The sequence below is a fragment of the Trachymyrmex cornetzi genome, unplaced genomic scaffold (assembly GCF_001594075.2).
Source record: "Trachymyrmex cornetzi isolate Tcor2-1 unplaced genomic scaffold, Tcor1.1 scaffold345, whole genome shotgun sequence".
Taxonomy (NCBI): domain Eukaryota; kingdom Metazoa; phylum Arthropoda; class Insecta; order Hymenoptera; family Formicidae; genus Trachymyrmex; species Trachymyrmex cornetzi.
Window position 1 is genome coordinate 182,566 of NW_017298164.1, and position 22,762 is coordinate 205,327.

Sequence of the window (22,762 nt, forward strand, 5' to 3'; positions counted from 1 at the left end):
TGTACATTATGCGTGAAATGGAACGCGATTGAGTCAACAATGGTGCGATTTTAACTTTCATTAAAAAAATTTTTACATAATTTAAATGTATTTAGTATTTACAAATTTAAAATACAAAATACTAAAAAAAAGGTATTTAAATGCAAAATACTAAAAAAAAAGTATTGAATGCAAAATACAAAATACAAAAATGTATTTACATACATATTTTAAATTCATGTATTTTAAATACTGCCTACCCCTGGTTATTATCAAATCATTATTATAAAAAGTAACGACAAAAGTAACTTTCTTCTATCTCTTTTCACAATCTTTTTTATTCTATTATCTTTACGCTAATCTACATTAATATTATAAATTTTACTATAGGGACTGATTTTATGTAATTCTACAAAAGACTCACTCTCCATGGAGTGACTCGCGCGTTCATCAGAAGATTAACGTACCGTCGATATTCCGTCGATTGTTCCACATTCGTGCGTTCTACAGACGCTGTCAGTCCTATGTAGATGTCCATCGATGATTGACTCATGTGTCATCGCCATGGTGATAGTAACGGTAGAGGCATCAGGCCTTTACAACGTTTGATGCGTGGCACATGACGGGACGCGGAAAGGTAACAAGGATTTAATCGAGTCGGGGATGTGTATTAACGTGTGTATGTTTGTGTATGGGTGCGTCCGCGTAATACCTTGTGGCGAAGAGACTAAAACCGGAAACCCGCAATTAGTTACCTCAATTTCCGTTTCGTTTAATTGTGCCGCTACAACGGACGCGGCCGATATATGTATATATATGAATGAAGCGAACGCAAAGGAAGACATTGCCGAATGAATTCTGAATTACTGCTAAATTACGTGTGGGATATCGCTGCAATAGAGCTCGTACTGGATATTTGAAACGGAAAACAATTTTCATAAACAGTACACTGAGAGAAAAATGTTTGGTATTTGTAATTATAATTACATATTACTATATAATTATGATTATTACCTACTGCTATAATATTAGTATAATAATAATCATATGTACAGTTCTAGCAACAAATGTATATAATTGACGACTTGAAATAACTATAATTATAACTATTAATTTCAACAATTGTTATGATTATAATAATTATAATTATAATTATAATTTTAGGTTGCCAATTATATGTGTATGTTGTTAAAACATATAGTCATTATTACTAATATTATAGCAATAATAATTATAATAATTTGTAATTATGGTTACAAATACCAAACATTTTTCTCTCAATGTATTCATCTCTATATGGCATTTGCTGAAAGATCTAAAATTTGGATGGATACAGATTTGAAAATAATTTTGTAAGACTCAAAATAATATCGGAAACTAAAAAACACTGCAAAAGATTTTAATATTCTATATATCTACTGATTTGAATTTCTCCAACAAGATTATTTTGATGGTCCAACAAAATTATTTTTAGATCTATATCCAGCAAAATTTTAGATCTTTCAGCAAAATTGGCCTTTCCATGTAAATATAGAAAATAAAAATACGAATGAATATTGTAAATGACAAGTAAATTAAGTCATTTTTAAACAAATCTAAAAAAGTGTAAAGTAAACTTATTTAATTACATTTAAAAATCTAATTAAGTTAAAAATCTCCGCGAACATGTTTCAGCCAAAGCCCGCTCAGTTATTAAAATTAATGCGTTATTTAAATTATATTAAAATTAATCGTTCATGGATAATATCGATGCATAGTTCTTCTTTTATTATTATTTTTGAGAGCGTATTAAAATTTGAACCTCTTGTGATATTCAAGATACAATTATATCGCGAAAAAATAAAAAAGTGTTCCAATAATATTTCCTGATTGGTCAATTAATTGATGCGCGGTGGGGCAGAAGTAGTATCGACCGTTTGGAACCATAGTGATCAGGACTCGCCTTCGAAAACGAACGGCACCTCCATTATAATCGAGCGAGGAAAGGACGACAAAACCTCCATTGCACAATGGCCCCCGTGGTAAGCTCTATATAGGGAATCCGTTGGAGTTCGAAGGAGAACTCGTCTCCTCAGGAAGTCAGAAGAGACGGGAAAGCGATAACAAACCGTCCGTTCAATGGTGGCGGCTGGGACAAGACTCTGAGAACGCCATCGTCGAAATAGAGGATATCTCGAGAGTCGATGTGCAATGGACTCCGCGCCGCGTTCATACCCGGCCGCAGCCGTCGGCTCGACGTATACGTGGTGGAACACGAGAACTCGAATACGCTCGAACGTAATTTTCAAGTCGATTCCATCAGCGAAACTTTCATCGAAGAGACTATCATTTATCGGAGCTTGCGCACACAATTTGACATTTCTTCGGTTAAGTCTGATTGTGAGATGAAATCTCCGTTAGGCCAAGACGAAATTGACTGAAAAGTGAGATCTTATTACATCTCTGTCACTTGAAACCCGATCGAATGAAATCCTTCGAACCTTAATGTTATTCCTAATGCTAAATCGTTTTTCGATTAGACTAACGAATCTATTGGTATCTCTATCGGAGAGAGGATCGACTGTAAACTTTGACGAGGGTTGTGTATACACAATTTCCACGTTTAACGATACACCCTATACAATCAGCCGTACTCTGGCATTTGTACTCGGCAAAAGAAGATTCGGTCGAGAACAAATGCCGTTTAATGCTTTCAAGCGCACTAGTCTCGAAGTGAGCTTTGACTTTTAGATACGCGAGAGCACAAGTGGGATTAAATCTCTGTCGATAATCGGAGCCTGTAATAGTGGAAAATGCAGAGAGCCATGTATTTCTATCGGAGCGCATGTATTTTTCGTATTGTTTAAAAGCGATAAAAAGATTTTTATTATTAATCATTAATATAATATTATTTTTATTAAATTTCTAATATAAACTAAATGCCTAATTAAAATATATCAAGCAGGAAACACTTGGAAAAAAGAAATTGAAGTGTCTGTTAAATGTTTCTATTACGATGTCTATTAGAGATTTGTTTGGCTTCCTCTGATAAATAAAAGAGTATTGGTAGGTAAAAGAGAGTGTAGAATAGAATTGAATTGGCAATTTAAAAGGTGAACAACTAAAACAGAATTAAAAGAAAAAACTACGTAAAAAAACATCACTTTGTTACAAAAGATGCGAGTTTTTTAGATAATAATTTTTAATAATGTTTAAACTTAAAGTTTTGAACAGCTTTTAGATATAAGTGGTAGTATAAATTTATGTCAAACTATTAATAATTTTTAAATTTATATCGCAAACCATCTCGATAATTTTTCATTACAGAAAAGCTCTAAATAAGATAAAAAAATAAGCTGAGAGAGTGTGTCAAATAAGATAAAATTAATATTATGAATTAGTGGTACATTTGATTTTCTGTTTAAAGTAAATGCTTTCGTAATAAATTAGCAAATAAACTTCCTTTCATCAAAAGTAAATACTTATAAAAGAAACTTTATCTCTATTCTTTATTGATTTATTATCATATTCACAATTAAAAAATATTAATTTATACAATTTCTTTATAAAGACAAAACATAATGCGGAATGTAGATAAATTTTTCGGCGGACAGATTTTTCGTTCTCCGATGGATCAAGCATTTTAGAGTTGCAGTACTCTTTAATGATATTATTATATTTTCAGCTCAAGCTTTAGCATTTGTATAAAGACTTTAATGGCAGATAGACTTCTTAGCAATCTCGGTCTTGGCATTCGAGCTTTGTGAGGAGAACAAAGGATAAATGTATATCGAGTAATGTTCCCGAAACGGCATTCTTCAAATTCTAAATAAATTTATCCGACCTCTGCTATTGTTGTTTTACGTACTTTATTATTTGTTTATATGTGTGCGTGCGTGCGTGTGTGTGGTGTGTGTGTGTATGTGTACGTACGTACGTACGTATATATGTATGTATGATATATTCTTACAAATCCACAGAAAATTGCTAATTGCAAATATCGAGCTAAAAATTACACGCGTATAATGTTACCGTAGCAAGTGGTATATTGATTACACGTTATCAATATTACGTAATCAATAGTAAGGTACTCGTTAGTGGAAATAAGCGAGAAATAATGAATTGGATGCAAGCTCGTTAATTCTCTATTATCGACATCGCCTCGTCACAAATAACCGCCTTCCCTTCGTGACAGCAAATGGGCTCGGTGCTCTCCAAACCAGTGGATGTCCAAAGAGCCATATTACACAATTTCATATATACAGCCACCTGTGGAAAAGCAAAAAGCTGAAATAACAAAACACGTTGTTTTATTGCTACGGAAATTATCATCTAAAAAAAATATCAAGAGAGCGAAATAGTCAAAGTGATACAATCATATTTTATTCGGGAAAATAAATTTTTATTACTTCCGTTCGAAACTCTAGTCGCTTTTATGTATTACGTGCTTACTTTTCCGTGTTACATGAAGACGAAAATTAAAGACAGAGTTTAGGAGACAATTTTCTAGATTGTTAAATCAGGATTAATCTTACATATACATAATATAAAATGTTTTATAATAAAATATGTATTGAATGTATTACCTTCAAATTTTCGACATGGGTATTCAGCTTCTCGCAAATCAGCATTGGTGCTTTATCTCGAACACTTTTAGCCTATATAAGCATAGAAAATCAATTTTAATATTATTTTTTATTTTCATTATTTCTTTATTTTTTTCAATTAACCACTATAAAATATACATTATATCTATTCTTTTTAACTAAAGTTCTTGCATGTTTCATCTTTCTTCCTTTTCTCTCCACGTTGGAGAGGAAAAGAGAAAAAAGTGCAAGAAGTTCAGCTAAAAAAAAACAGGCCTGTTGTTTGAAAGTACAATATATTATTGCCGGTCTAAAATTATTTACACTCGTATATTCCTGATTGAAAAATAACATTTTTCCTAATTAAAGAAGAAATCATGTAACAGCAGAAATATCTAAGAAATAATGCGAACGAATTCTCGTTATGAGTACTCACCAAGGCGATACATAATTGTTGACACTTTTCTGCGCCTTCTTGATTGCAACTCACATTGAATTGCAACCTATGTTCTATTATCGACTTCGTTCCCGGAACTGGAAACACTGCGCAACTGCATGCATCCCCCGCGATTTCCTCTTGCCTGGTAAGGTACAATTTCTTTTAAAATGCAATATTGCAATAATTGTGAGATCGATTGCGAGACTAAAATATTACATTTCGAAGAAAATTACATTTATGTGAACTAATTTGACATTAATTATTTCAAAGAGAAAAGAGCGTATACTTAGACTAGTAACTTTGTAATAAAGAATGATCAAGTGAGATTATAATTTCATTTGTCCATATATTATTGTGATCAATTGCATTACATTAATGCATCTATTTTGAACTTTTGAATATAATTATATTATAATTTAATTATATAAAAACTTTGAAATACAATTATAATTTAATCTTTTCATCAATGCATATTTTTTCCATTTTTTCACTAGCATGCTAAAAATGTAAAAGTGAAAACAAGATAAAATCTGCAAAACTGTTTTTTTGTTGTTCGAAGGGTGAGATTTTTGAGACGTCATAACGAAAAATTCGCACAAGAATATAAAAACGTTTACTGTTTAAAAGTCGATACAGCACCGGGATACATCGACAGAAGAATAATTGTATAATTAGTATATAATTAATTAATATATAATATATAATTATGTATATATATTATATATTATATATATTTATATATATTATACAATTTCATTATAATTACAATATAACCATAATTAAAATTAGAACTTAATACATTCAGAAATTTGCAATTAGTTTTTTGCAAGCCAAATATACTTAAATATTCGTGACGTCACTATCTTACGTCGTAAGAGGCAAGAGTGCCATCAGGAGAAGGAATCGTCCCATTGTCTTCATTGCACACCTCAATTTACACCTCGCGTTCGAGATCGTTACGAATAAACCGCGATTATCACGGACGATCGAGCTGCACGCGGCATATGTAGACTCGCGTAATCACTCCGCTTACCCTCTCTCCTCGTACATACATATATATGTAAGTACGCACGGTGGAATGCATGCGTAATCATGCGATACCATTGTTAGTCGCAGGCGTCCTCTTCGCAATGGTTCGAATTTTACGTCGATATCCAAGCGCGGCGTTCCTATACAAAGATAATAACTGTCGCGATGCAACCCGAGAATACCATCGTCGAACGCATGCATTCGCCGGCGTTCGTTTCGTCGGCATAACGTTATCAGCCACGAAAAATATACGCGGAATTCCTATTAATACGAGAACGATGTTGTTTTGATATTTATTGATTCTTTTTTTTCTCCTGTTACGTCTGCTTTCAAAACTGCATATTTACTTGCATCTTTCGACTCCTTATTCTCCGAAAGGTTCCTTAACTCTCGAACTACTTGCTTCTCGAAAAATTTTCCCTAGGAGATTTTCCTGCAAACTGTACGTGTCCTCGAAATTTATTGATAAAATATAAATATGATATAAGATACGAAATAAGTGAAATAACATCTGGAAACAGAAAATGATACGCTATTCTGTGAAAGGTTCCTTGATCTTGGATCGTTCCCCTTTCGATTTTTCTCTCTAACTTTAGAACTACTTACTTCTCGAACAAGTTTTCCCTGGGAGATTTTCCGACAAATTGTGGTCTCAAAATATAGATAGATAAAATACAAATACGATATAAATAAATGAAATAATATCTAAAAATAGAAACAGAAAATAATGCTAGGAATACTCATATTATACAAGTGGTGTTTTTATACGTAACTAATTAGTATTTTATCACAGGCTTTTAATGTACATTAACGTTTTCAACCCAGTTTATCGTAAATTTTACAGAGAATATAAATAATATAAAATATAAATATATAAATTTACATCGATGAAAAGTGTTTATATAACAGCATAAAACATACGCTTATTTGCACATAATAATTTTCTCTCTGTACATATAGAGTTATGTGTGAGAAATTATACATTTGAATTAATATTAAAAATACAAAATTTTATAGTTTTAAAGCGATATACTTTTTGTATGCGAAATTTGGCTTCTGACAAAAAAGATTTGCACTGTTTCTTTTTTAGAAAAATGCATTTACAATCTTATTCCTAAAATCTTTTCATTTTTAACACAAGTATTCAAACATTTTAAAAAGACATTCCATCTCGCTGTTAGTCGATCTAATCTTTTTCGTGTTAAATAACAAAATATTAATTCTATCAAAGTAAACTTATTAAAATGTACAATAATAAGATTAGAATTTAATTATTAAGATATAATTATAAGTGCTCAAAATAGTGCAGATAAATTGCTTAATAAATTAATTACCAAATTTAATTAATTGAAGCTTAACCGAGAAGTCTCCCATTATATTATTAAATTATATTTCGCAACATTCCGGACGAGAATGCAATGCATAAGGAAAAAATAACAAATAATACATAATGAAATAATTAATATTACTAGTATTACTAAATTACCAAAATTAATATACTAATATTACTAAATTGTCAAAATTAGTATTACTTATACTACTATCTAATTATAACAATAAAATAATTGCGTTTTTTCTATTTTATCTTTTCAGTATTGGCCAAGAAATTCTATTGTTTTCTCTTTCCACGGTCGCGGTTCAGATGGTTCAGTAGTGCAACCACGTGATCGGCGTATCGCCGTCTGTGCAACATGTAGTCATTCTACTAGTCCGACATACGCTCGTTTGTACCAATTGTGGATTAACTTTAGGGCCTCTTTTACCAACCCCGATTAATGCTAATCGATGGTTAACTCAATCACGATTGCCAATGTGAGAGCTAACACAGAGGAGGAAGAGAGAGAGAGACATTCTGATACATTAAACTACTGTTGGCACTTCTGCGAGTTGATCGTAGATTAATTTAATCAGAAGTCGGTGAAAGAGCTCTTTTAATCTCGGTTTAACTTACTCTTTATCTTTTTCTAGTTCCAAGGATTAGAAAAAGAAGAAGAGTAAATTAAACCAATTGACCCACATTGAAATAGAAATAGTGTTCCTATAGAAACATTAGGGGTGCATTCGGGGAGACACTATCAGCGCTATTTATGTCATTCTATCTTCATTGTTTATTAGACGTAAAACAAAGTAGATGACACAAATAGCGCTGATAACCTAACCTAACGCGATTCTCGAATGCAGCCTAGGTAGAAACAGGCTATAGCCAGTTTAGTAGTAATATAGCCAGTCACGTGACAGGCTATATACAATTGCCGTCTGACGTGTCACGTGTCGTCTGTTCTACTGACACCGACATGGCGTCCGTCATCAAAGGTGCGGCATTCACGGTATCGTTCTAAAACGCATGAAAATGCTTGCACGTATACTTGAAGGACGATATACATAACGCACTTAACATTAGGCATTAGCACACTATCATTGAATCATACGCGTTTCCGCAGACACGGGCGAGATCTGGGGTAGATTGTTCGACCATCGTCCGTTCATCCAGGGGGAGGTCACGTTCTTCCTGCGAGAATTTCAGGTGAGCTCCTGCTGATCGCGGACTTGGCATGACAGCGACGTTACCTCGGCACCACCGTCATGCCGTTTAAATGAATTGGAATTTAAGTAGAGATATTCGGTCGAGATATAATTTAAATGCGTAAACATAACCTACAAGTTGTAAAGACTCAATTATAAACAAAAATGCTGATGAAAATTATGATTGCTCTTGTCTGCATGATAAAACGTTTTAATATTCTTTTTTAAAAAGCTTCTTTTAGTTGTCACAATTTATAAATCTTTAGAATTTATTTTTATCTTAATTTTAATCAGTATTTGTGGGCTCAGTGTGTATTTGCAAACTCAGATTTTTTTACATTGTAAAAAATTGTTATATTCGCAATCTTACATGATTTTACGTTGCATGATCTTATTCCTTGAATTTTGACCTTAAAGATGAAAAAGAATATTCACTTATGTAAATTTTAAATAAAAATATATTAATTTAAAGTATACTGGACCTAATAATTACCAATTAAGGAAATTTTCAGAGCAAATACCGATTAAAGTTAATTTAAATTTATATCATGACATCGGTATTGTCTGTATTTTAGAAATTATTGTATGTCAAACATTTAAATGTTATATTAATATATATATATATATATATATATATATATTTAAATGTACACAGTAATAATAAGTTTTCAATACAGAATGATTCTACAAGATTGCATCCATTATTAGGAAAAAAGATCTGACAGGGAGGTAGAACGTTTGTTTAAAATACTAGAATACACGACAGAATTGAAGGAGAGCCAGTTGGATCGCACTGAGCAACTTGGCGATTGTCATTTACCTAGCCTCAAGGCAAATGTCGATGTCGCCCTGAGTATGTGCAACCGTGTTTTACAGAGGGAGGAAAATTTCGATAGTGTACGTATGCCAGCTTTTGTATTTTTTATTTACTTCACGTAACAGAAAAAATGATAGATTCATATAAAAACTTTTTGTAGGATAACGTTTTGAGTGAGAACAGATTGCTTAGGAAAAAGGAGTGGGAGAAATTCATAAATGATATGAGCAATAAGTGTGAAAAGGTGGACCAGACTTTCCAGGAGAAGGAAAACGAAATACAGGAGTTCTATATTGACTTGGAAAAGAAATTGCACATTACACCATAACAATTAGTTTTTTAGCCTATCCGCATTACCTCCTAGAATATATTTCAGCATTTAATAAAGACCTAATTCCTTAAGATAGAGAGTATATTAAATTTATTTAGATATGTCACTAGAGTCGATTGTAGATCCTACTGTAACGATAAAACCATCTAAAAAATTGATAGACTTCATCTTGTACGATGTAAAAGACACAGATGGTGCACCGGATGGCATCAAATCCCTGCACAGCAAATCGAAAAAATTCAAAAAAGAGAAGATTGCAAATGCCACGTTAAAAATCGAGGATCTCAGATGGCTGAACAAGTATCTAAAAGAGAACAGAAAAACTACAACGGAAAAAATCTACCTGCACGAACTTTTTGATGATTCCGATGTGATATTACCGACGCCAAAGGAAACGCCACGAAATCCAGAATTGGAGGCCAGAATACAAAAATTAGCGGCGCAACAAAACAACAGAGAATATCAGGCAATGACGAAAAGTATCGATTCTTCACGGAAATTCCTACCGGAAGACAGTGTCGCGTATCAAAGTAAACAAAATATTTTTATATAATATTCTTATCTATAAAATGCCTGTAAAAGATAATTTAACGCAGGTTTCTAATATTATTTTATTTTGCAGTGAAGCAGATAAACAAGCAACTGATCGCCGTCGCGCAATTTATATTTTCTGTGATAGCTGGCTTCGCTTTTGGTTTTATTGGAGTAGAACTCATAGTCGGGGACCTAGACTTCGGGTTTAGATTACTCCTGGGTATAATTTGCGCGCTAATTATAGCGTTGGCCGAGATCTATTTTCTAGCTTTAAAATTAAACGAGTACGGTTTCGATGTCACATCCAAATCGACAAAATCACATCAAGACTAACGTTCCAACTTTTCCAGCTCAGTCGTTCCATTAATGAATATATATTATAGCAAAAATAGTTTTAAAATGCTAATAATATAAAGCAATACGCAAGCTACTTTTGCTAACTTTGTATTGTACAAAAATTTTTTAAATGTACATCGCTCGGCTATGAATATATAATACAACATTCTTAAAGACCAAATAAAACAAGATATTATGACATCATTGATTTATTATTATTAAAATAAAAATCAATTTTAATTTTAAAATATGATAAAACATGATTATAAATAAATATTAATGTAAGAAATATTAATCTGATTAAAATAATTGTGTACATGAATAATTAATATCATGAGATATATATGTACAAAAATATATGCGAAAAGATATGTGTAAAAAGATCTTAATAGTGTACTTTCATATTCGATTCTGAGCATATAAAAATAATATTTTTATCCAAGATAAATTCTCATGATCTATTACATTACAAATTTTTTACCATTTGGCTGCGTTTATTTGCTTTGCAATATAGACGCACGATTTTGGTACTAGATATATATTGTTGATCTCTGACAGGTTATAAAAAAATAAACCAAAATTTGTTAAATAATCGAAGTCTGTTGGAAGCAGAAATCTACGAATTCATCTTTTATTCTCTTCACTGTCACTTTTCACACTGCTTTCACTTTTGTCACTGTCTGAATGACAAGCGCCGTTCTCCTTGGTTTCACTCTCCTGTTCACTGCTCGACGAATTCCTATTATCTCCCTTTGTTTCATCACTATCCGAACAGGAGTCTGTGTCAGAGTCACTGTCGCTGTCTGAATCAGAACTGCTCTCTGAGGAACTGCTGCTGTTGGATGGTTCTTTGGCCGCCATCATTTCCTTGAATTGCCGGACCGTGATCTTTCTAGGCATTATTTCTCGCAGAAACTCCAGCGTGTCGTTGGTCTGTACTACCTCTGCCAAGTGTTTATAATCCAGAGAGGGTCCGTTGTCGCTTTGCATGTGTGCTTCCTCTGTCAGGTAATGTATAAAGAGTTCCTGTGTGCAAAGTATTTTATAAAGTATTGAATTCTAAATTAATAAGGCCTAATAGTAATCAGTAGTCATCAATTCATAGTTTAAAAGCATAAAGGCTATGGCATACAAAAGACTTAAGCAGTACGCGAAGACTAATCATGGTAGAGACCGTTAGATAATACTTAAACTGTAGCAAATCCAGAATGTTGATGTGATGATTGCTAAGTTTTTTGCGTATTACAGCTTTAAAGGCGAGAAATAAATAAAAGTATTAGTCTACTCACTTGAAGAAATTAATATTTATTCTGTTATGCTGATGTGAATAATATAGCATAAATATTTAATATATTGGTGACGCAAAGATTCTCCCCAGTGCACCTAGCTGCCGTAAGTAGAATTAGCGTAAATCAGACAGCGCAAATACTTTACATCAAAATGCACAATAAACAACAGTCCATCAAAATTAATAAATAATGGGTCGCAAAAACATGTTACTACTTTTTGTGTGTAATGGTTCTGTTCATGTTGCATAAAATCCTCAAATATTTTTGCACTTAAAATGAGATAGATATACATTTGGCGTTGAAAAGAGAGAAAGCAAAGATGCTGAGTGCATAAGGTGCAAGCAACGTAAACAGGGCTAATGTAAAACTTACACTAGTCCAAAAATGTATTTTGATTATTTCCCCAAGGAGCCTAATTTAAAAAAATGAGAGATTGCTTTAAAAATGGGCAAACCAACTTCGCAATATATGCGCGTTCGTTCAAAGCATTTTACATCTCGGGACTACTTTTCAGAAAGCAAATTAAAACAATTAATAATAAAAACTGTCTGTTACACCTATATTTATACATCTGATATTCTTTTAAAATATTTTTATTTGAATAGTAATATATGAAAATATCTTTGCATGTTCTTCCAAGTTATTATTGCTGTTTATAGGCTGCTTTTTAAACTTGTAATTGATTTTAATTTAGAGTTAAAGAGGCACAGGTTGTTCCCAACGTCTGTACCCTCTCAAAATATTCCTCAGTAGTTTTGAAACTGAAATGACATCACCTAAAAAATGCCAAATAAAAGCTTGATTATATCGAGCTAAATTGGGGGCTGAAAAGCAAAGGTTTGTATTCATTTATTTGTCTTACAAGGAACTCGCTTGCAACCATACATTGATATTGTAAGTTTTTTTTATTTGATAAAGTACTTTCTAAAATGTGTTTCCCTGTTGTTTCATAAGTAAATGTAACAACCGAATTCAGAAATACAGAGTCACTAATGCCAGCAGTATTTAAACTTTGAAAACTCATTACTCAAAAAGTTCTTATTTAAAAAGAATTTGTAACCATTGTTTTAAAAACGTCTCAACATCAATTACAAGAATATATAATAAAAAATAGAGGTTTATAATTAAGAAATTTTAAATAACCTTGATCTGACCTAAGAACATCTTCTTAAAGTCAGCCAAGATTATCATCTTTTTTTTCTTTAATAGCTAAGCAATTTTTGTTTGAAACATTTTTGTCTAAAACTTAAGAATTTTTAGATATTCTAATGAATAATGGTACTATGGTATCTTTTTAATATCTTTTTTATCGACGGAAATGACTAATCCACTATTTAAAACTTCTTCACCCTCATGGGTCTCAAAACCTTTTGTTACTTTTACTGCATTTATTATGGATAACATTTAAAAAATAAATATAAAAAGTTCAACTTGATATAAGATAATTTATAACCACTTTAGTTTGTCTGCTTTACGCTAGTTGCAAATCTCGTCACTAAGAACTCGGAAAATCTTTACGCCGTCAATTGGTCATTATTTATTTAATAAACTAATGTATCGTGATGGACTTTCTTTAGGAACGTCCTCTTTAACCTCCAATCTTACCGTAGCTTTTGTGACCAAATACAAACCGTCTTGGCCGACGGTATCGACGCTAGGCGAGCTCTTCATAATTGTCTTTACCCTCGAGATCGGCAGACGAAGCTCTTTCAGCTTCACGGAAGAACTTTGCGTGCTCATTACGCGCACTTATTTTTGCCTTCTATTTTATTTATGTACAAAAAAACGCCGGCCGAACAAAAACAGAACCGCAAAGAACTGACAATGACTCCCACCAAATTTTACGATTTAAAGTGTAGCGATTAGTTCGGCGATGCTCCCTCGTGCTGCTGATGGCGCTAGTTATGGAACCAGAGAGAAACCTGAGAGCGGCCATCCCGGCCTTTTTCCTGTAAGGGCCTGCGCACAATAGAGGAACAAGAATTAGATATTAAGATTTCAACCTATCAGAAACCGCGTATTCCGATGTAATCAGTTTCTGATAGGTGAAATCTTAATATCTAATTCTTATTCCTGTATTGTGCGCAGGCCCTTATGCTTCTAAACTCTTCGTACACTAGCGACACCAACGTCCATTTTCGAGCTGCGGGAACTACGTACCACGTCCATTTTCGAGATCCCCCGTCTCGCCGATAAAATCGTATCGTCGAAAGTGGACGTGGTACACCACAATTAATTATAGATGATGTGAAGAAAAAACTATTTTTCGACATTGTTGATAAATAAATTTACGTTGTGATGCTACAGCCACGAATTGCAGATAAAGATAATATTATGCATATATATGTATATGCATATATATGTATTTATTTTATATATATTCGTACTTTACATGATTGTGACAAACGGGTATCGTCGTACATTTCACGCTTTGCTTTTGGCATCTCTGGCACTTGTTCAATCCTACACGGTTCTTTTAAACGTAATTAATAATTATTCGCGTGGAGTATTTTTGATGTTCCAACTCCAACATATTATGTCTCAAAAAGAAAATAATTATACGCGAATGTGATAAAATAATTATATTATAGTAATCATATTGCATAACTTTTTTAATATAATCTTTTATTGTAATCCTATTTACATTCAATAATACAATAATAATTGTTTACAATAAATGTACAATTATAAATGCTGTTCAAAATACAGTAAAAATTATATTATAGGAGCATAATTAATAAAATTTAGTAATGCGGGATTATACGAAAACGTCGAAAATACATACGATAACATAAATTTTTCTAAACCAATATTTAATGAAATATTGAGAAAAATTGAATAAAATATTAATAACAATTATAGATCGTATTTACTATTAATTATTAACTTGCGAGTATATAAAATTTAATGATATTCAAAGTCATTAATATATTTATAACAGAACTTTCATCGCGTTCAAGACAACTATCTCAATAATTTTATCATATCAAAGTCCCTCCGCCTATGGTACGCTGGTTAGTATCCGATACAAAGAAGAATAATCTTCATATTGGAGAACGAACCCAGATAACATGCATGTTGCATAAGACGTCTTTTAGACATAAGACACCTAAAAGATGTCTTTTAGGTATCTTATGCAACATAAATGTTATCTAGGAATTTACTTACTGTATTCTGATTCTACATCAAATTCACAAGATCCATTTACAAAGAAAAGTTAACCAATCCGTCAAATACCAGATCTTGTTACAGAAGACTGTGAATCCCGAATCTTTCAGAATACTTACGATAATAATAATTTTGGTAGTTGTCAATTACAATTACCATTTTTATCGCATCTTTAATATAATATTAAAATTCGCGAGAAAATATGTTCTGCCATATATCACTAAAAATCATCTCTTATTAAAAATAAACGGACAGAATGATTTCCATATGGAATAGTAGTTACGAAGGAATATATTTAATAATAATAAAATACATGCGTTATTGTAACTTTTTTTATGTATGGGTACAAAGGTTTCTCGGGTACCAACTGTTCGAAATAAGGCGAACCTGATAATAACGGGATTTTAAAGAGCATTTATATTGAAAAATTTATTTTATGAAATTTAACAATTCCTTATTTTTCTGTATTTTTCAAAAATTTTAATTATTAATATCCCGCTAATATAAGGGTACCCAATCGACTTATTTCGAATTTTTTGTACCCACACATTTTTAATTAAATTCACGTAATCACGATAACATTGTTAAAAGAATATAAAGTATTTTGGTAAAAATTATGTAAATCGATAAAAATAAATATCCGTTAATATAATCTCATAATATCGGCATGTATTTTATCATAGAAAAATATATATACATATAAATTAATAATTAATAATATTCTGGAACGGCGGGATGTCCAATACCTAAAAATGATTTTAAGATAACTGTTAGAAAATTAAATATACACATTCGTAACCATACTTTTATTAGAGCAATCATTGAAAATTGAGCAAACTATTTGTATAAAATTTAAATTTATTTATTTAATAATTTGAACTGAAACTTATTAATCTACAAAACTTGCGCTTTATTATCCACACTGACTCTCATCAGCTTTGTTATTTGTTAATTTTTTTGTATTTTAAAGATGGAAAATTTGTTTTACTTATTATTATTTATTATTTACTTATTTATTTAATATAATCACATTAGGTTATTCCGAATTTATCAGTCCGCGATAGGACATGGTTAGGCATTAGCTGCGTTCAGCAGAGAAAGCAGCTTTGCAACTGTTAGTTTTTGATGTTCCAACATTATGTCTCAAAATATTCGTTATTCTTTTTAAATAATTCATACTTAAATAAAGATTGATAAAATATTCCATATATTCTTTATGTAAAAACACATGTAAATTTTCAGTTAATATCGCGAAACAATCTACGCTAAATACAGCTTTGGCTAAAAGTATTAAATATCTTGTTAATCATTATTTAATTTTTCAGTTAATAAATTAATTTAAGACACTATTACTGCAAATTATCTGTGTTTTAGAAATTCTTTAAACTAACGTATAATCTCGATAAAATAACTGTTACGAATTATTTAAAATAAAAAATATAAAATAAGTTCCAGAAACTTATTTAAAATATAAAATCGTAGGAATCCGTAAAAAACTGATACGACGTGTTTAAAATAAAAAATATAAAATAGATTCCGGAAACTTATTAAAAATATTAAATAAGAAATAAGTCAGAAATGTAGTTATTTAAAATACTAAATAACTCTTTTTTAATTTTTATATTTAAAATATATACTTTACTTTTCAGAGTTCTCTTTTATAAGTATATAAAGTAGTATATATTACTGGTTCTTTTAAACGTAATTAATAATTATTCGCGTGGGGTATTTTTGATATTCCAACATTATGTCTCAATTTTTATTATTCCTTTTAATGATTCATATTTAAATAAAGGTTGATAGAATATTCTATATATGTTCTTTATATAAAACACTTGCAAATTTCCTTAATATCGTGAAACAATTTGTTAATTATTACTTAATTTTTCAGTTAATAAATTAATTTAAAACACTACAGTTACTGCAAATTATCTGTGTTTCAAAAATTCTTTAAACTTGCGTATAATACCGATCATGGCTCGATGAAATAACATACGAATTATTGAAAATAAAAAACATAAAATAAGTTTCAGAAACTTAATTAAAATACAAAATTGTAGAAATTGGTAAAAAGCAGATACGACTTGTTTAAAATAAAAAATATAAAATAGTTTCCGGAAATTTTTTTATATAAAATATTAAAATAAGAAAAATAAGTCAAAAGTGTAGTTATTTCAAATAATGAACACTACTCGTATAAATAACTCTTTTAATTTTTTATTTAAATTGTGTACTTTAATTTTCGTCGCTTTTACAAGTATATAAACATTTTTTAATGGTTTTTACGTATATCTTGACATCTTTGGAAAGTAATTGTAAAGTTGTATATTTATAACAAATTATATATAAATTGTTATAACTAAATATAGTTAACAAAATGGGAAGTATGTATTTTTTCATACAAAAATGTAAAACTCTGAAACAAAAAATTTAAAGGAAAAGTATGTTTCAGTATCTTAAAGTTGATATTTTTGTTCTAGAGTTTTACATTCTTGTATGAAAAAGTACATACTTCCCATTTTGTTAACTATATTTAGTTCTAACAATTTATATACAATTTGTTATAAATATACAACTTTACAAATACTTTCTAAAGATGTCTGGATACACGTAAGAACCATTAAAAAATTTTTATATACTCGTAAAAGCGAAAATTAAAGTATACAATTTAAATAAAAAATTAAAAGAATTATTTATACGAGTAATAAATTCATTATTTTAAATAACTACACTTATTTCTTATTTAATATTTTATATAAATTTCCGGAAATTATTTTATATTTTTTATTTTAAACAAGTCGTATCTGCATTTTACCAATTCCTATAATTTTGTATTTTAATTATGTTTCTTAAACTTATTTTATGTATTTTATTTTTAACAATTCGTATGTTACTTTATCGAGCCATGATCGGCATTATACGTAAGTTTAAAGAATTTCCGAAACACAGATAATTTACAGTAACAGTAAGGTCTTAAATTAATTTATTATCTGAAAAATTAAATAATGATTAACAAGATATTTAGTACTTTTAGCCAAAGCTGTAATTAGCACAAATTATTTTACGATATTAAGTAAATGTGCATATATCTTTAAGGAACATATATGAATATTCTATCAACCTTTATTTAAATATGAATCATTAAAAGGTATAATAAAAATTGAGACATAAATGTTGGAATATAAAAAATACCCCACGCGAATAATTATTAATTACGTTTAAAAGAACCATGCAAGTAATATAGTATTGAACAAGTACCAGAGGTGCCGAAAGCAAAGTACGAAATGTACTACGATAATAAGTACGAATAATTGAATAAAGATTATGTAAAAAAACTACGCTAGTAATAACTCTCTTTTTACTTCTTGCCTCTTGACATCACATTATTGTATAATTAATACGAAATATTTCAAATAATAAAATAATATCAAATATGTTCCACCGATGTATAATAATGTAATAATAATGTAAAAGGTGGGGTATCCTATTCTAATAAATAATTACCCGGAGCTCGACAACGATCGCGAATGTTCATCGACAAGGTCGTGAGAAAATTCAGCTGCCACACGCATTGTTTTACGCACGATCAATTCCGCGTCGTTGTCCCGAACAAGCATCGCAGACACTTGTACTCGCGCGTTTGAATTGACGAAATTGACGACGAAAGACGCTATACGTTTGCGCGAGCAGCCGTGCTACGAATCGCGTGAACCCCGTAAACAGCGTCACAACGCGCACAATTTTCGACGGACTTCTGTATGACCTACTGCCTAAAATACGTTCTCGAATGGTAAGACGACACATAATGAGTCAAAAATGAAATGCGTACCTGACAAATCCGATCCAATTACTCAGTCCTCAGTCTTGCCTTTGTGTCCGAACGATGAAAACGGAAAGTTCATTCGCGGCCGTTGTTGGACACTTTGAAAATCCATTGGCTAGGCATCCTCCCCTTTCGTTTTCTCCCTTTACTGCACCTGAAGCACATTACACATACATGAGACTCAATATACGCACGAAAATATATATTCATATAATTTCGACGAGTCATGTCGAAAAGAAACGCAAGATTCTCACCTCATTTAGCTTCCGATATTCCGCGAACGCGGCTAACTTCGCGATTCCACTGTGCTCGATCGCAACGAAAAGCACGATCGAGAACAAAGAGGCGATCGAGAACATTCGTCGACAAGATCGCAAGTAAATCCGGCTTCCGCACGCATTATCTCACGCACAAATAATCCCCCGTCGCTGTCGGAAACGAATATTGCACATACATGTCGCGAACGCGTATTTGAACCGGTGAGAATTCAACTACGAAGGCGGAAAGACGACATATCACGGCGTGGCGATCGTCTACTGCGCAGGTGGCCGTGTCGGAAGTCGGAGCATATATCGTCTTTCCGCCTTCGTAGTTGAATTCTCACCGGTTCAAATACGCGTTCGCGACATGTATGTGCAATATTCGTTTCCGACAGCGACGGGGGATTATTTGTGCGTGAGATAATGCGTGCGGAAGCCGGATTTACTTGCGATCTTGTCGACGAATGTTCTCGATCGCCTCTTTGTTCTCGATCGTGCTTTTCGTTGCGATCGAGCACAGTGGAATCGCGAAGTTAGCCGCGTTCGCGGAATATCGGAAGCTAAATGAGGTGAGAATCTTGCGTTTCTTTTCGACATGACTCGTCGAAATTATATGAATATATATTTTCGTGCGTATATTGAGTCTCATGTATGTGTAATGTGCTTCAGGTGCAGTAAAGGGAGAAAACGAAAGCGGAGGATGCCTAGCCAATGGATTTTCAAAGTGTCCAACAACGGCCGCGAATGAACTTTCCGTTTTCATCGTTCGGACACAAAGGCAAGACTGAGGACTGAGTAATTGGATCGGATTTGTCAGGTACGCATTTCATTTTTGACTCATTATGTGTCGTCTTACCATTCGAGAACGTATTTTAGGCAGTAGGTCATACAGAAGTCCGTCGAAAATACTTTCTAAAAACCTAAAACTTAAAACTTTTCATATAATAAACATATCGAATTTGTTTTAATTTAATAAATCAAAACTTGATTGAAGTATTAAGCTTGCTAGGATTCAGAATATATTTTGAATAAATTTAATGCTTCTGATGAAATTATGATAGATTTGCGGATATATGAACTCTTGAAATACTTGAAATAAGTTATTACTACTTGCGTAATTAATTATTAATAGAGTAACTATTACTTGCGTATTTTTCTGTGTGTGTGTGTGTGTGTGAGGGAAAAAGTCCCTATCGGATCTTGCATCATTCATCTGAATTTTTCATCTCTGCATGCTTTGAGGTGAGATTCAGCAAGGAATCGTTCGAATCGTTAAAAATACGTACATAGACCTTGAATTTCACCGGATAATAATCGATTTAGTCATTTTCAATTTATTTTTAAATTAAAGTTTTGTTTTGTATATAGTAATGTTTTATATTAAAAAATAGAAAATTTAATTTAGTTTAATATTCGAGACTTTCAAAATAAAAACATTATTGACCTAAAGGTTTTTTTAATTTAGATTTATTTTTAGTCGAATATTTATATTTTTAATTTAGAATAAACGCGACATTTATTCGTTGTATATTAATGGAATTATTATTATTATTGATTATTCATATTACAATTTAGTCAATTTCATTGATATTTTTTTTTTTTTTTGATGAACCCTTCGCGACGCGTTCGTGTTTCGCGCATCGTACATAAGTGTAAAATCTTACGCTTATTGCCGGCAATGTCAGTCGACAGCAGTCGGCAGCAAAAAGGAGTATTTCTCCTTGCTGTCGATTTCTGGCATATAATGCCAGAATATTGGCCACGAGTAACGAAAGGTGAGAATCATCAATCTGGCCAGAAGAAAGAAGAGTATCTAAACGTAGTAGGTTGGTGTGTAACACCATTTTAAGTTTTTAAAAGAAATATGTACACTGAGAAAAAAAATTTGTTCAACGAACTAAATACATTTAGTTGTTTGCAGATTTGATTATTTCATCAAATTTTATCTAATCGAATTTAACCGTAATCTGCTTAACGAACTGTTCAATGTTAAGTAGACTACGGTTAAATTTAGACAAATAAAATTTGTTGAATTAATCAAATCTGCGAACAACTAAATGTGTGCAGTTAGTTGAACAAATTTTTTTATCAGTGTATAAAGATAAACTCAATATTCGGGAGGGTAATTTGCTCGCAAATTGCGAGTTCTTATATTTTTTTGAAATGTTGCTTATTTAAAATACAAAAATAACCAATAAACAACAGGACTAATGAGAGTCAGTGCGGATAATCAAGCGCAAGTTTTGTAGATTTTTTTAATATACAAAACTTGCGTTTGATTATCCGTGTTGACTCTCATTAGCTCTGTTATTTGTTAATTTTTTTTGTGTTTTAAAAATTAAATGCCTGTTTTAATAATTAGTGTTTATTACTTATTTATTATTATTATGATCGCGATTAGGTCATCCCGCTGAATTTATCAGCATGCGATAGATGGTTAGGCGTTAGCTGCATTCAGCAGAGAAAGCAGCTTTTTGCAATTGTTGTAAAATTCTTCAATATGATTGGTTTATACATTTAAATCCATAAGGAATCAATTTTATTCAAAAATTTTTTACAACAATTGAAAAGCTACTTTCTCTGATGAATGCAACCATTTATGTATTACATGTATTCGCGGTGTTATTGAATACTTATAAAGTAGATAATGTAGGTAGAAATACACGGGTGAAGAAAGGTGTGAATATGACGCGAATAAATGAAAATACGAGTAGGTAGGACAAGTATGGATAGAGACTGTATAGGTAGGGATAACCACAACCATCTAAATTAAAAAATTAAGTTATTACAAATTAAATGACACTTAAATAAATTTCGCGATCGGGTAATTAAATTTTATTTTAAAAATAAAAAATAAAAGATATCACATAATATATCTAAACAGTAAACTATAATATGTAGGTAGGAATATACAGACATCATCTGTATAACATACTTGATAATTGGAAAGAAGGGATTAAAAATTAAATAAAATCTTAAATTAATTTTAAATTTTATTTAATTATCAGTATCCCGTTCCAATTATCAAATACGAAAATAAACCAAATTAATTTTAAATTTCATTGCCTTTTCAGCTCCCCTGAAATCGAACTTTTCTGTAAAATTCTATACATGTACAAATTATGTAACGCGTTAATATCGTAATTAATTTTATTGTAAATAAATGTATGTATGATAGTATTAGGTACGTGATATAGAATTTATATAAACTATGTCCAGATAAATGTTATCACATTTACTTTTGTAATTTGCACAATAATTACTAATAAATTATATATTTATTGGAATGTATACGTATATCAGTTCTATATAATATCTATTCAATAAATAGCATTTATCTTGTCGTAGTAAATCAAATTTTTTATTACTTTATTGATGTGTAAATTACACGAAATCGACGAAACATATGATAACTACAAGGCGGAGGGACTTTGATATGATGAAATTATCAAGTTGGTTATCTTGAACGCCATGAAATACAGCGCTGTTGTAAATATATTAATGACTTTTTATCGCGATATTATTAAGTTTTATATTCGCAAATTAATAATTAATAATAAATACGATCTAATTGTTGTTAGTATTTCTTCCGCATTTATTAATATTTCATTAAACATTGGTTTAGAAAAATTTGTATTATCGTACATATTTTCGACGTTTTCGTATAAT

General features: G+C 31.1%; 4 protein-coding genes across 4 annotated transcripts; 2 read left to right on the forward strand and 2 right to left on the reverse strand.

Moving 5' to 3' along the window:
• Positions 1–3,546: 3,546 nt before the first annotated feature.
• On the reverse strand, positions 3,547–6,009 carry LOC108763188 (uncharacterized). Its single transcript, XM_018510570.1, has 4 exons — positions 5,852–6,009; positions 4,981–5,125; positions 4,545–4,616; positions 3,547–4,227 (listed from the first exon to the last, which is right to left on the reverse strand). The coding sequence occupies exons 1-4, from the start codon at positions 5,902–5,904 to the stop codon at positions 4,096–4,098; spliced, it is 402 nt and encodes a 133-aa protein (XP_018366072.1). The 5' UTR covers positions 5,905–6,009; the 3' UTR covers positions 3,547–4,095.
• Positions 6,010–8,219: 2,210 nt separating this feature from the next.
• Muted (biogenesis of lysosome-related organelles complex 1 subunit 5) lies at positions 8,220–9,757 on the forward strand. The gene is made up of 4 exons (XM_018510558.1): positions 8,220–8,325; positions 8,454–8,536; positions 9,244–9,432; positions 9,513–9,757. Exons 1-4 carry the CDS (start codon positions 8,307–8,309, stop codon positions 9,678–9,680), a joined length of 459 nt encoding a protein of 152 aa, XP_018366060.1. The 5' UTR covers positions 8,220–8,306; the 3' UTR covers positions 9,681–9,757.
• On the forward strand, positions 9,706–10,747 carry LOC108763178 (transmembrane protein 199). The gene is made up of 2 exons (XM_018510557.1): positions 9,706–10,213; positions 10,306–10,747. The coding sequence occupies exons 1-2, from the start codon at positions 9,784–9,786 to the stop codon at positions 10,548–10,550; spliced, it is 675 nt and encodes a 224-aa protein (XP_018366059.1). The 5' UTR covers positions 9,706–9,783; the 3' UTR covers positions 10,551–10,747.
• Positions 10,748–11,039: 292 nt separating this feature from the next.
• Positions 11,040–13,679, reverse strand: Chrac-16 (chromatin accessibility complex protein 1). The gene is made up of 2 exons (XM_018510567.1): positions 13,448–13,679; positions 11,040–11,579 (listed from the first exon to the last, which is right to left on the reverse strand). Exons 1-2 carry the CDS (start codon positions 13,580–13,582, stop codon positions 11,178–11,180), a joined length of 537 nt encoding a protein of 178 aa, XP_018366069.1. The 5' UTR covers positions 13,583–13,679; the 3' UTR covers positions 11,040–11,177.
• Between the last annotated feature and the right edge of the window lie 9,083 nt (positions 13,680–22,762).

Bases quoted from the DNA above. Each gene is read 5' to 3' on its own strand.
- LOC108763188 (XM_018510570.1), bottom strand. From the start codon at position 5,904: ATGAAGACAATGGGACGATTCCTTCTCCTGATGGCACTCTTGCCTCTT. The intron at 5,126-5,851 runs GTAAGATAGTGA...GTACCTTACCAG, and splicing joins GCACTCTTGCCTCTTACGAC to GCAAGAGGAAATCGCGGGGG. The intron at 4,617-4,980 runs GTGAGTACTCAT...ATGCTTATATAG, and splicing joins AACAATTATGTATCGCCTTG to GCTAAAAGTGTTCGAGATAA.
- Muted (XM_018510558.1), top strand. The intron at 8,537-9,243 runs GTGAGCTCCTGC...ATCCATTATTAG, and splicing joins TCTTCCTGCGAGAATTTCAG to GAAAAAAGATCTGACAGGGA. The intron at 9,433-9,512 runs GTACGTATGCCA...AACTTTTTGTAG, and splicing joins GGGAGGAAAATTTCGATAGT to GATAACGTTTTGAGTGAGAA.
- LOC108763178 (XM_018510557.1), top strand. From the start codon at position 9,784: ATGTCACTAGAGTCGATTGTAGATCCTACTGTAACGATAAAACCATCT. The intron at 10,214-10,305 runs GTAAACAAAATA...TTTATTTTGCAG, and splicing joins AGACAGTGTCGCGTATCAAA to TGAAGCAGATAAACAAGCAA.
- Chrac-16 (XM_018510567.1), bottom strand. From the start codon at position 13,582: ATGAGCACGCAAAGTTCTTCCGTGAAGCTGAAAGAGCTTCGTCTGCCG. The intron at 11,580-13,447 runs GTAAGATTGGAG...CTTTGCACACAG, and splicing joins ATTTGGTCACAAAAGCTACG to GAACTCTTTATACATTACCT.